This window comes from Propithecus coquereli, unplaced genomic scaffold (assembly GCF_000956105.1).
Source record: "Propithecus coquereli isolate 6110/MARCELLA unplaced genomic scaffold, Pcoq_1.0 Scaffold633, whole genome shotgun sequence".
Classification (NCBI taxonomy): domain Eukaryota; kingdom Metazoa; phylum Chordata; class Mammalia; order Primates; family Indriidae; genus Propithecus; species Propithecus coquereli.
The window spans coordinates 198,023-213,057 of record NW_012152319.1 but is presented as its reverse complement, the minus strand read 5'-3'; the positions used below and the strand labels follow the sequence as shown (position 1 = coordinate 213,057).

Genomic DNA, 15,035 nt, shown 5'->3' with positions numbered 1-15,035 from the left:
TCATCATAGCTCACTGCAGCCTCAAACTCATGGGCTCAAGTGATCCTCCTGCTTCAGCCTCGTGAGTAGCTGGGACTACAGGCACACACCACCAGGCCCAGCTAATTTTTCTGTTTTTTGTAGAGATAGTATCTTGCTGTATTGCCCAGGCTGGTCTTGAACTCCTGGGCTTAAGCAATTTTCCCACCTTGGCCTCCCAAAGTCCTGGGGTTATTAAACTTTAAGAAAAATTCTTATTTTTTACTGTCAAATTTGAACCCATCCCTAGAAATTGGAGAAAAACCACTTTCTGCCCCTTCTCTGCCCTGTATCGTGAAATAGCTGACAAAGAGTATAAAACAAACACAGTCTTACAATTCATGGGTATATTATCTTTTCTTCATCTGCTTTTTTCTTAGAAAAGGGCAAATGTAAGATTCCAATAACTTTGGGTCTTTTTGTGTGGATATACTAGAGACACAGGAAACTGTAGGCGAGAGAGTCTTTGGCACTGCTTGGTTTGAGTTATTGGGAAAATGTCATTCTAAAAATGTTTGTTTCTTTTGTTTGTAGGTGTGAAAGATGTTTTCATGCTCTTAGATAAACCTAGATGAATCCAAGAGTTCTATTTTGAGTTCATCTAAATCTGAAAGCGCAGTAAATGCGCACTGGTCGGTTAGGTCAGTCAGTGCAGAATTATACAGTAGAGGAAAAGGTCGGATTGCCCTGTGATGTGATGGCTGCTTTGTGTGTGTAATCTCATTTTTATGTCCTGTAAATTGTATTTATGTCCTGTAACGTTCAGATGAGAGTTAAGCAGGGTACACCAGTTTGACCAAGGTCACACAAGTAGTATATAGCAGAGGCAGGATTGTAAGTGATGCCGAACTTGAAGGTGTCTCTCTCTCTCCCTCCCTCCCTCCCTACCTCCCTCCTTCCCTCTCCCTCCCTCTCTCTCTCTCTCCCCCCCTCCCCTCCCTCTCTCCCTCTCTCCTTCCTGTGTTACATATTATAAAACTTATAAATTTTCAGGGGGAGGTCTGCAAAGGTGAGGCATGAACTCTTTCAGGTTTGGTCTCTTTTGGTATAAATTTTTATCAATCTATTAAACTTCTACCCAGTTTCACTACAAAAATGAGGTTACAGCTGGGAGTAAAGCCTTATTTTTTGTTCATATTTGGGTTATCTAGTTGATTTATTTTGCATGACAAAGTTTCCTTCCCAGACAAATATCCTCTTTTCTGTAAAGTTGTTTCTTGCCTTATGTATATATATTTTATTATCAGCTTATATTTAAAGATATTAGGAAGATAAACATAGTTGTCTTTCTTCTTGCAGTCTGAATCTGTTGCCCCTCTTCTGTTGCTCACAACAGCTGTGTATTCCACTTTCTTAGCTCTTTAGAGCATTTTTAAAAAAATTTTCCATTTCTTTTTTTGGAGACAGAGTCTTGCTCTGTTGTCCCAGTTAGAGTCTTGCTCTGTTGTCCCAGTTAAAGTGCAGTGGTATCATCATAACTCACTACAACCTTTAGTCCTTTTGGGCTAAAGCAATCCTTCTGCCTCAGCCTCCTGAGTAGCTGGGACTACAGGCAGGTGCTAAGATGCCTGGCTAAGTTTTCTGTTTTTAGTAGAGACAGGATCTCACTCTTGCTCAGGCTGGTGTCGAACTCCTGAGTTAAGTGATCCTCCCACCTTGGCCTCCCAGAGTGCTAGGATTATAGATGTGAGCCACTGCACCTGGCCTGTTTTTATAAAGTTTTATTGGAACACAGCCAAGCTTATTTATTTATGCATTGTCTGTGGCTGATTTCATGCTTCAGTGGCAGAGCTGAGTAGTAACAGAGACCCTTTGGTCTGCAAATCCTAAAATATTTATTGTCTGGCCCTTTATGGGGAAGTTTGCCACCTCCTCCATAGAACAGTCCTTGGTAGGCAGCATTTGTCGAATGAGTCCAGGAATCGGTGGCATCCTAGGACTTCAGTCGCCTCAGACTTGTCTGGTTCTCACTGCCTTTGGAGAGAGACCCCAGAGGGTCCATATCACTGTTCTCTAGAGCTCTACACAGGCTTCTTGCCTTAGCATCAGTAATGTATTCCTGAAAATCAGACATTCTGTACAGAAATATGACTGAGAGCCTGTTTCCTTTTTCAAAATATGAACATTATAAAATGTTACATATCCACCCAAAATCCCACTCAGTTTCTTAAAATAGAACCCAAACTGGAATGCTACCCAGCAATAAAAGGGAACAGACTATTGGTGTCAGCCGTACTTGGGAGAATCTCACGGTAATTATGCTGAGTAAAAAAAAAAAACAATCCCAAAAGGTTAAATAATGTATTATTCCATTTATGTAACATTCTTAAAATGAGAAAATAATAGAAATGGTGAACAGAGTAGTGGTTTCCAGGGATGGAGGAAGGACACTTGCAATACAGGTGGGTGTTGCTGTAAAAGGGCTACCAGGGGATTCCTGTGGTGATGGAGCTGCTCTGTGTCTTAATATGATGGTGGACGTGTGAGCTCACCTGTGCGATTGAGTCACGCAGAGCTGAGGGTACACCCACACCCACAGAAACTCAGGAGTGCAAGTAAAAGTGGGGAAATCTGAGTAAGATCTATGGATTATATCAATGTCAGTGTCCGGGCTGTGATAGTTTTATAAGATGTTACCAGTTGGAGGAGCTGGGTAAGGGTACATGGAGTCTCGTATTTAAAACTGCATGTGAGTCTATAATTATCTCAAAATGAAAAGGTTTAATCTAAAAAATATAACCCAAACATGGCAAAACACCTATATATGTAATAGACTGTTGTGTTTGGATGTGTACTGCTTAATACATTTCTTTCTGATTGCCATAGAATTTATATAGTTGTCAACAAACAGTTGGCTTTGTGTACAGAAAGATAGAGACTCTCAGTGTCACCATTATCCCAAAAGTGCTTCTCAAAATGTCTATACACAGTTCTGACTTTCTACCAATTATATATGGAGTGCAACTTGTGATTTTGTGTGTGTGTATGTATGTGTGTATGCGTCTTTTTGTATGTGTGTGAAATGTATGGAATACTTTAGGATATAAATAAAAAATTTTTCTTCTATAAACATTGACTAGGAAATGTATTGAGAAGGTTGGGAATTAAAAACAAAAAGGTAATAACCAGATGGATATTTGCAAGGTGTACAAGTAGCCCTTCTTGGGTCACAGTACCATTCCTGGACCAGTCCTGTTTCTAGAGGTGTGGGGTTACATGCTCGCTTCTGTGGTGGGGCTGTTGGGTCTGTGCCTGATAGCCCAGGCTGGCAGGTTTGGGCTGATTCTTGAAGGAAGAAGAATTCTTGTTATCCAAAGAAGGAAAAGGGGGTACTGGACAGGAAAAGGAAGTAGCAGACATCCACAGAATTCAGTACATGTTTGGTGAATGAATGAATCCTTTTCATCATTTGCTACTGCTTCAGAAGTTAAATATTGTTGAATTTCTCTTATTTTTTTTGGAGTTGAATTCTGATACATTATTACTGTAAGTGGGAAAGCAGAACACAGTGAAGCTGAGGCTCAAGCCCAGCTTTTTCGGAGACCAAAATTTGTGCCCTTAACCTTTACAACTTCTGCCTCTCTGAAAGTATGGCATTAAAAGAAAGGTGGCTAGGATGCACATGTGTCTAGTGGCATTTCTCCCAGTGCTTTGCACATGTGGCATTCAGGAAATCCTATTTTTTTTTCTGATTATAATTCTTTTTTTTCTAGTTAGAGAACGCATTGCCATTGAATCAGCAGACTGATATTTCAGTATTTATTTTTGTAATGCTACATTTAAGCCATTGAAAATGTTATTTAACTGTTTAACAGGAGAAAGAAAGTTATTTTCTATAGCAGCTTTGTAAGCTTTGTCCAAATTGCCATGTTAAGCAACTACCGGTTAGATTTTCCCAGAACTCACAACAAAGCAGGAGAGTCATGTTTATTTTCTAGAACACATTTAAATGAAATGCTTTGTATAATCAGTTTTCTAGATTTTTGCAGTGAATGAATTCTGTCTTACTCATGTCATGAGTATAGCTTTGCCTTTGTGTACCTGTATGGACATGGATAATAGATGGCCTTCATTTAAAAAAATTTCCCTGAATCCTTGACTTGAGGAATATCTCTGTTTACCAGTGAAGTGTTCATCTTTCATTGTCTGTTTACACGTGCTCCCGGAAGCATACGTAGATGGCTTTTACCACCTTTTGTGTGGTGTATTAGTATCAGGATGCAGATACTGTTCACATGCTTTAAAATCAGTAATGAATGAGAATTGAGAGAAAGAGATGAGAAGAAAAACTTTCATGCATTTTATGTTTTTAGCCAGTGTGGAATAGGTAAAAATATGGTCATTGCTTTGGTAATCAACCATGTGATTTATGAACATTAGCTTTTCTGTAATCACATTTAAATGAAGAATTTCATGATTGAACTGGGGAATTCTGCCCCTGATGTTGACTGGGGTGGGTCAACTCTAATACCAGAGGCAGAGAAACCAGATCTCCTGTGGGAAGCCTGTTACCCTGGGCACATATGGTGCGAATTCAGCCTGTATGCATACGAAATACAAAACTTAGGAAAGTATTACATTTCTAGTTTTTTATTCTTACAAAATAAATACGTGTTTCTCTGATGTGTTTACAAAACATCTCCTACAACCTCTTTCATCTTATTGCCCCCTGTCCATTGTCCCCTCTCTAACTCCCGACAACCTGCTGGTTAAATACATGTGTTTCTATAATCCATGATGTTTGTCTGTTGCCCCTAACATGTTCCTCTTTAACTATATGTCTGCGTATAGGTCTTTACTGTTTGCAGAATATGTTTAGAAATATGGCTTGTGACTTGAAATATTGCATTTTTGAATGAATGTTCTTATAAGAAAGTTTTGAGTTCCAAGTAAATGAGTTATTCCAAGTACCTTTAGGATCCCAATTTTGTTTGTATGCCCAGCTCGAAATGCATGCATTTCTATTATTGCAGCTGGATGACCTGCCCACACTGATATGAATGTTGTTTGAGAATTTTGAATATTATCCATTATTATTAGAAATGTTTTACATCAAAGTGTTGATCTTCTATTTTAAATGTTGTAGAAGAAATAGAATATGTATTTAGAGTTTGCTTTTATGTAAAGTGGCAATGTGTTATGGTATTTAACATGTGTGATTTGGTTATCACACTCAAAGATATACTTTTATTGTATTATTTCATTAACAAGTGATTAAATAAGCTCTGTCAATATATTTAATGCTTGTAGTCAACCTGGTCATAAACAATATATTCCATAGTTCTTAAAACTTTCCCTCAGAAGCCCTCTGGGAGATATGATTCTGAATTGATTAATAATACTGTTCAATCTTTTTAGTTGTCACAGTGGTACTTTGAAGAAATATGCCTATAATCTTTGCCTCAGGGTTTCCATAAGTTGATTTCTGAGTTTAGATGAATGCATTGCTTGACAATGAGGATGTTTTCTTGGTAACTTGAGAACCTTAAAGAGTGGATAATCAAGCTAGTATTCATACCTGTGGTGTTGGCATATGTTTAAATAAAAGTATGAGACTATAGTGAAGAATTTTCCTTTCTCACATTAGATAAAAGCTATAGTAGGCCCTTTCTTCCTGTCGAATCAGTTTAAATTATTTCAATAAATTTTTCATAAGTAAAATGGGAGAAAAATATTTTGAGAGTTTTTTTCTTCCTTTTAGCTGTGTTTAAAACAGTATATGAACCTCATAAAACATTTAAGGTTACAACAAATCAAAAATTCACTAAAATGAAATGCTTTTATGTATAACATATGCCTATAAAGTAGATAAAGTCATGTCTGTTTTAATGTGTTTCTAGTAATCATACTTTCCCCCTTTTTCTTCTTAGGTTCTTGATTATTACAGACCATTTTCTGAAAAACCCGGAGTTGGTAGAAGCCATGTATGCCAAGCTGAGCCATCAAGAAAGGTAACCCCCAAGCCAGTGTGGTTTGGAGTATTTAGCATTCCATAGAGAGCATCCTGTGCACGTGACTGAAACACGTGTGGTTTCTTAGTTGGCACGGGATCTCTGAATACATGTTTCTGTGTCAGTAATGGTTTTAAATTGGTTGGTTAACATTACAGCTTGGCCGCAACAGGCAGTGATTTATGTAGGGCTGCAGAATCTAGGTTGGTGCCATTATTTAGTAAATGCATATTAAGGAAAAATTAAGAACAAAATGTTATGCATGTGCCTGGATTTTAATAACAGTAATTTATGCAGCTGTATACTACAGCTGTATATTTGAATATGCTTGTTTGTCATATCACTGGTATGATTATTTGGGATATACTCTATTAGGTTCGTAGTTTTCTGATAGATAATTCAGACTAAAAGAAAATTGATGCCTGTCTATTATCTCACAGTTATTATAGTAGGAAGAGCCATGACCTAGGAGTGCTGAGACCTAATTCTTTATGTGGTCATAGCCAGGTCTTTTCACCTTGTTTGGATTCAGTTTCTTGACGTGTAAAGTAAGAAGTTGGAATAAAATAATTTGCAGTACACTTTACATTGCAATAGCATGTATTTTTTCTAACCTTATTAGAAATCTTGCCTTAGGAAAATAGCGAAATTTATTCAGAAATTATAGATCTCATGATCAAAAACTTAAAAAAATGTTAATCTTTTGATTGTAGTCACAAGTTTCATAATTGCAATGGTTTTGGAATTCTTGCTACATATTTAGGTTTCAACAGTTCAGCTTTATGTGTCCTTCTTTGTAGTCTTTTAAGTAGTTTATTTTTCTTCTTTAATATCTTTAACAAAAAGGAAAAGTTCATGCTTTCAATCAGTTTAAATACCAAGTTTATAAATCCAGTTTCAAGGCTCCCCCTATATGTATGCCTCCATTACAGAAAAAGAATTCTTTGTACTTTTTTGACCTACAAAAAAGAAGATGAACAGTGTTAAAAATTAGTAATTGCTTTACAGTAACGAACACCTGAATACAAGGAGAATGCACAGGTATCAAATAGTGGTATGGAAATCTCTGTACCACTGACACCCTGGAAATGTGCCTATATAGAGCTGTCACGGCAAGGGCAGGACATGAAGCAGTGTCCCCAGTCACTCCCCTGAGTCTCTCTTCTTGTTTATGTAATGGGCAGAGTTGCTCAGCAGTGCTGCCACCCCTGTATTTATTTAATTCTCTGCCGTTTTGTGTGGTAAGCAGCTGTCATGTTATAGTTGTCCACAAGAGTAACAACCTCCAGAGTGGGGTGTATGTAAGAAAATATTAGAATATCTACTTCTATTTATTTGTTGCCTAAAAAGAAATCAGAAAGTAATTAAACTTTGTGGTATTTAATATCTAGTTCGATATTAGTAGGTAGGTTATCTATAAATCACATATATATATATACATATATTGGAGGTATGTGATATAAACTTTTTTACTGATTAAAAAATCTTTGAGAATATTAAACTAAAGCATGCTGTTGCTGAATTATTTGTTCCTGTAGAGCTTCATCCTTTAATTTTTAATTGAAATTTACATTCACTGAGTTTCTGTAATTTGCTAAATGCTGAGAACATCAGAGTTGCCCACCACACTGGTATGTAAAGAAAGGGATACTGCTTTTTTGTGGCATCATTTTGTCATGTAGGTGATAGTACATGGTGTTGTCATTTTGGAGTAATTATGTAAGTCAAAAACAATTTTACAGTCTCTCATATTTTGGGGGACAGCAGTCAGATGCTTCTGTCTGTGCATTCTGCTTGTGCCCGAGTGCCAGCAGAAGGTCAGAACTGCAAGGAGCCACAGTGGGGCCATTTTCAGGATGGAAAGTAGGGAGGGTCTGCCACCTCCAAATGTCACCAAATATTAAGTTACAGCCCTGTAGGCATAATGAGATGTTAAGGTGGTATTCTAGGATAAGACCTTGCTCTTTTCAAAATGCTTATTTTATATGTGAATATTTGGTAAGTCAGAAATTTGACATTTAATTGGCCATATTCTAAATATAAAAAGTGTTACTTTAGAACCAACTCCACCTTTTGTACATTTTGTGCTAAGGGTGTTAATTACTTTTACTGTGAATACATTACCAGTGAAAACATTTAAATTTTTTTAAGTAACTTGTACACGGCTCTCGTTATGTAAGTCCGAGACTTTGGATAAGTTACCTAACCTTTCTGGAACTCTGTTCATCTGTAGAATGGGAATAATAGTAGCTACCCCATGAAATTGTGATAATTAATTGAAATGTATATAAAGCTCCCTGTGCCTGGCATGTAGTTATCACTCAGTAAAAGTGAGCTATTGCTATTTCTGCTTTCATACTGTTACTGTAACTACAGGTGCTGCTGCTCTGATGACCTTGACTTTTTCCTCCAGGTAGCATCTCTCTTATGTATAGAAGACAACATATCCCATTGTCAGTTAATCCTTACAAACACTCTGTGAAATAGGTATTATTCTTGGCGTTTTCTAAATTGGTGGTCTGAAGCTTATGGGTTAAGGTAGTTGCTTTGGGTTACAGAGGTGCTGAGGTGGTATTTGAACTCATTCTGTCTGATGTCAAAACCAATGATCTTTCCCCCTGCAACTCACTGACTTCTGTAAGGGACTAATGAGATTCATTCTGCAGCAGCTGACTCTCTGGATCTTGTCCAGGATTAATAAAATTTTTGGCCTTCGTGGCATGCCATGCAACACATTATACATGTGAATTAATTAAAATGTAAATTCAAAATTTATTGGAGATACCAGTCCTTGAATTTGAATTATAGACATTTTATTTCTAGAATTACAAAATTTTATTTCCTGTTCTAGAATACTCATAAAACTCACTTTTTTCCCCTACCTTTGCCTCTAACCCCTATTCTCATAAAACCATTTCAGGATGGTACAAGTATGGCTTTTAAAACTGTAGCCCTTATCAATTTAAGCCTAACTTTAAAATGTAGACTTTTGCTATAGAGTTTTCCCCTAAAATCCTTCATATGTATGTTAATTTTCTAAAAATACATAAAATAGGAAGTATAATTTTGAGGCAGAGTTTTACGTACTGTATCTGCAGTAAATTAGAAATAGAATGCTAATGACAGTCAGTGGTTGAGAGGCAAAAATTATGGAAGCTTGGCTCAGAATTGAGGGGTGGGGTGTGTCTGGGGAGCCTGAAACAGCCCCAGGTGATGGTTTCTGGGTTAAGGGGAGGCAAGACTTTCACACTTACCTGTAATAATTCTAGGTAGTCCCTAACCCCTCAGATGGGTCTTTCTTGCTTTTGCATCCTTCACACCTGAGTGAATAAATCAGTGAGTAAAGAGTGTTTGTTATTCTTGTATTCTGTTATGTTTTCAAGGAAGTATTTAGTGTGGCAATTTCCCCAACTGGAAGAAGTAGGACATTCCACATTATATCTCAATTTCCCTGACTGTGCAGGATATTTCTGTACATACTTTCTGGCAAAGAAGTGGGGATGGCAAATGTAATGCATAATTAAAATAAATGATTTTGAGGAAAAGTTTCCTAGTTTCCTACTTGAATTATTATGATGGTTTTTGGTGGTGGCTAGAGGTAGAGGGAGTTTGTGAGTTAGTTGAGGACTCTGGTTGGGAGAGCCCCAAATAGCAGACTAAAGGGCTTTTAGACCTACTCCTTAACAGAGGGAGCCGTTGAAAGTTTTAATTGGCAGATGACTTAACGTAAGTAGGATCATTTAATGAAGTGTAGTCTATTCTCAGGTGATATTCAAACTTACTTTGCATTTCATGTTTTAAAGATCTGTTTCTGTAATCCCAGCACTTTGGGAGGCTGAGATGGGAGAAACGCTGGAGTCCTGGAGTTTGTGATGCCGTCTCTACAAAAACTAGAAAAATTAGCCAGGTGTGGTGGCATGTGCCTGTAGTCCTAGCTACTTGCGAGGCTGAGGCAGGAGGATCACTTGAGCTTGAGAGTTGGAGGTTGCAGTGAGCTATGATCATGCCATTGTACTCTAGCCTGGGGCACGGAGTAAGACCCTATCTCTATTTAAAAAAAAAAAAAAATCCATTATTGATTTTTTTTCTCCTTTTTTCCTTTAAAATCACTTGGTACCTATGTCCTTAGATCTCTCACAATCATGTAACAAAGCACATAGGGACACATCTACTGAGCCAGGGAGAAGTCCCAGAGGAGGATTGCGTCTGTCAGTGTGTAAAGAGGTAAAATTTGCTTTTACTTTTCCTTTTAGCACTTGCAAATCTCCCTTCATGTTTTCTGCCTAGACCTCCAGGGGCTTCTTGTTACTGTTGTTACTGCCAAAAAACTTTGCCACCACCCTGGGCCCTGCCCTTCCTGTCCTGCCCTCACATGACAGCCCATTTAGGAGCTGCCCCCAATTCAAGATCTGCTCCGTTATTTGGTCCTTTTCTTCGGTTATAACCCATCTGTTTTCTTTCTCATTTCTCTACACCACTCTCTGTGGACACCTGTGATTTAATCTAATAAAATTATCTTCTTCTCTTACATTACCTATTAATATTTGAGTGATAGCCAACTAGGTGCTAAATTCCCTGAAGCTAGGGTCTTGACTTCTCGTACCCAGCAATAACTGCCACATTGTCTAGTCCAATTTAAAAGGAATACTTTTAAAACAGACATTTGGGCCATACGGAATAGGTGGCCTCCCTCCTGACGTTCCTGGAGAGTCATCCTGCTTGGGGAAAGTGGAAAACCTGGCTTTATGGCCTGAGAGAGCTTCATTCATTTTTAAAGATTATATATGAATAAGCGAAAGCAGAAATATCCTAATACTGTGCTCAACTAAGAGGATTACTTATTTTAGTTTAATAATCGCCACAAGAAATCTGATGTTTTGAGAGTTTTGAAAATCGCCAGGGTCTATAGATGATTTTTCCAGACTGACGATCTTTCCTGTCATTTCGCCGTGATATAGGAAGCACTTGGTAAAATTTTATTTCTTAAATAACTCAGATTTTTTTGTTGTTGTGAAATGCTCCTTGCCTAATTTAAGTGTATTTCCTTCTATTTGCTTATAACATTTTAGATATTCATAACCTTTAGGTAGTCATACCCTCATATGAAAATGAGAATTTTATATATAATCTGAAATCAAAATGTGATTTTGAGCAAATGTCCTCTTTGATTTATGCTGGAGGGATTGCCCTGTGTGATTCATTTTTCCTAGGAAAAGGAGATAGAAATATTAAATAGAAATATTTACTTGATAATTTAGATATTGGTGTAAAAAATGTCATAGGCTTGGTCTTCAGATTTGTGTTTTTGTAAACTAAAATAATTAAACAGAGAAAAAAGACAGGCTTCACAAGAAAGACAATAAAATGAGTAAAGTACCTGGCCCTGGGACAGAGGTTGAGTCCTGGCTTAGAGTCTCAGTGGTTGTGTGACACTGGACAAGTTAGTTAACCTCACTGAGCCTTATTTACCTGTCTTAATGTGAGACTTACGACAGTGCCTGGCTCGTGGAGTTTTTGTGAGGATTGAATGAGATAATGTGTATAAGATGCTTAGCTCAATAGTAAGCAGTGAATAAATGTTAGCCCACTTGACTTTGCTGTTGTTATTATTGTAGATGTCTTTGTAAAACTTAAACTGATAGCATTTCTGGAATTATTTCAATGCTGAAAGTGGTGGCTATAAAAGGCGCATTAGATAATGCTTGTTTCTGTAGCTGAGTCATATCAAAGAAACCAAGATTTTAAAAAATAGGTAATTGATGAAAATTAGCTTTATTCATAAAATGTTTTCCTAGCTAGATATCATAAACAAGGTAAGGAATTTAAAATAAAAATACTGCCTCAAAGTTGTCTCCGTAAGTATTTTTAGCATGTACAATTTAAGTACTAGACATTCATGTAGTAATCTTGTGTTTTACAGGGTTACGTTGTTAGACATTATAATAGCAAAGATAGTGGGTGATGAGCCACTGACCAAGGATGACATTCCCGTGTTTTTGTGCCACGCCGAGTTGATGGCGAGCGCCTTTGTGGATCAGTGCAAGATTGTGCTCAAGCTGACCTCTGACCAGCATACTGACGACGAGGTAAGGAGACATTGCCTGACTCCAGGTGAGAGAGAATAGGCAGATTTTTTAACTTGGCCAAGTCCTCTATGAGAATTCTTTTTTTTAAAAGCTTTTAAAAATATTACATAAGTAATGTAGCCTTAGAATAGTTAGAGAATTTAGATCAGGGAAAACAATGCCCTTATTCCTACTATCCAGAGTCAATGACTTCTTAAAGAAATTCTAGTTAATATATTTTTTTAAGGCAGATAACATCAAATATGTGCATGCGTGCGTAGACATGTGCATATATTATACATGCACATTACATGTGGTGTCATTCTGTGCCATCTATTTGTAAGTTCCCATTTGTTCTTCTGAATGTAAGCTCCATGAAGGCCGAAGTTTTGACTGTTAAATGTTCATGGGCTATGTACATTGTAGGCACTTAGCAAATATTTACTGAATGAATAAATAATGTATTATGAATGTCTTTTAAAAATGCCAATGTAACATTCCAAGTAAAGAATTTACCATTTATTTGCCCAACTTCCTATATTTGGGACATTTAGGTGGTTGTTCTACTTATTATATAATAGTGCTATAATATATGTCTGTATAGTTATAGATCTTTGTACATTTCCATAGCTGTTAACCCAGGACATAGTCTTAGAAGTGTATTGCTGGATATAAGGATATCACATTTTTAAAGCTTTTGATACACATTTCCAAATTGCCTTCTAGAAAGTTTGTTTCTTCCATACATTATGGGAGATTCCTAATCATATACCATCCTGGTTAACTACTCTCCCTAAGCCTAGGTCATTCAGTCTTGCCTCTACTAAGGGTATGGAAGCTAGCTTCTAATGATTTCATTGCCCTCCTCCTCACTTCAGAATTTCTCTCCATTTTTATCTATTCCTCCTTCTTTCCCTCTGTCTTAAAGTTAGAATTGTCCTTTCTCTGGATTACTACTCAGAAGTAAAAAGGAATGTACTTCTTTTTTTTTGAGACAGAGTCTCACTGTGTTACCTGGGCTAGAGTGCCGTGACGTCAGCCTAGCTCACAGCAACCTCAAACTTCTGGACTCAAGCAATCCTTCTGCCTCAGCCTCCCAAGTAGCTGGGACTACAGGCATGTGCCACCATGCCCGGCTAATTTTTCCTATATATTTTTAGTTGTCCGATTAATTTCTTTGTATTTTTAGTAGAGACGGGGTCTCGCTCTTGCTTAGGCTGGTCTCGAACTCCTGAGCTCAAACGATCCGCCCGCCTCGGCCTCCCCGAGTGCTAGGATTACAGGCGTGGGCCACCGCGCCCGGCCAGGAATGTACTTCTGATACAATAACAGGAATGAATCTCAAAAGTTCTGAGGGTGAGGAGTTAGACTAGCGAACATACTGTATGGTTCCATTTCTGTGAGATTATGTAGCAGGCCAAGCTTACCAATAATGACAGAAAGCAGATCAGATGTCACCGGGGGCTAGAAGTGAAGGAGTGGAATTAATTGCAGAGGGACACGGGGGAACTTTCCAACAATAGAAATGTTACACATAGCTGTATGCCTCGACACTGCTCTGTACTGTGCACTCAAGGTGGATGTATTTTATTGTGTGCAAATTATGCCTCAATAAAGTTGATTTAACCACATTTTTTTTTTATTTCAGCATATTTTGGGGGTACAGATGTTTAGGTTATGTATGTTGCCCTTGCCCCCCCCCCCAACCACATTTTTGAAAAAGATAAAAGGGTCCTGTGTGTGCTGATAGGAACGACCAGGTGGAGAGGGAATAATGGATGCTGGAGTCGCGGTAGGCAAATAGTGACACTAGGTGAGAGGGGCAAATCCAGAGTGCAGACTTGTCCACCGTCTGCGATGGGAAGCAGAGGACATGGTGTTGAGCCGCAGCGTTTCCTGGAGAGTGATGTGTGATGTGTGAAATTGGTAACTTCTGCTGTAAATTCAGGTCGTGATTGTGACTGCTCTACCATGAGAGTGTATTTCCTTTTTTGTGAATATATTTATGTTCAAGCCCACTTTGCTATTGATTTTCTGTGCTGTATCATATAGACTGTGGTGAGTCTCACTGATCACGCCAATGTTTCAGTTCTCATTTTCTGCATGGAAAAGGGAAAGGCTTGCCTTTTCTTTCTGGAGATAGATTTGCCTTTGCTTCCAGCAGGAGGAGCAGTGAGTTGTGCTTAAAAAAAAGTTTTAAAAATCAGTTATTTAGGAAACAGAGAAAAGCTTTAAACTTTTTGAAGTACTTATGTTTAAACTATAGGTGATTTTAGTACTGTAATAAGTTACCTGGTATAACTTTTCATTTTAGGAAAATTTATATTTTTCCTTCAAACTTTTTTCTCTAAAGTGGGAGGAATTATTTTATATTAATGGAATAGAAAATTGTAGGCAGTTTTCTTTTGAAAAGCCAAATTAGTTCACTTCTGGAAATTTATTGTTCTATGTACTCATGATTTATGCATATTAATGCATATATGTTAAACTTTTTTAAAAAAGAAGACCCCTTACATCACTATTTAAATATCCCACGTACCCAGCGGTGTACTGGAACTGGCCTGTACCAACTTCTGAGAGTTGATACTTAAATATTTTGAAATTTGTGAGCTGGTTGTTAAACTGTTGGTGGCCTCAAATCATCCATGGCGGAAGTAGTTATACCATGGAGATCAACAAGTGCTGCAAGTTAGGGCTTTCCATCTTCCAGCCAGTTGACTGTCAAGCCCACTATATTTATTCATTTGTGATCTTTTTAGCACAAGGTGTTTAATAAATTTCTCATAATGCAGCGAATGAAAATGAAAGCAGTCCTGTTTATAGCATGCATTTTTAATTCATGTAATTGATTAGCTTTAAAATCCTGAGGTTTCATGCGTTCCTTTATTAAATAGTCTTAGATTCTCATGTTAATGTACTTATTCCTTTCTTTTGATATATTTTGTATATTTATTTCCAGTTTTTGATATATTTTATTAGTTCTAGCATGTTTAAGAGTTAA

At 37.4% G+C, this 15,035-nt stretch overlaps 1 protein-coding gene across 1 annotated transcript in view; it reads left to right on the top strand.

Annotated features, from left to right (window-relative positions):
• Positions 1-15,035, top strand: part of ATXN10 (ataxin 10) — a 163,883-nt gene that overhangs the window by 41,703 nt on the left and 107,145 nt on the right. The window contains exons 7-8 of the mRNA XM_012659791.1: positions 5,889-5,969; positions 11,890-12,055. Of these exons, the coding sequence (XP_012515245.1) occupies positions 5,889-5,969; positions 11,890-12,055 (247 nt within the window). The remainder of the gene's footprint in view (positions 1-5,888; positions 5,970-11,889; positions 12,056-15,035) is intronic.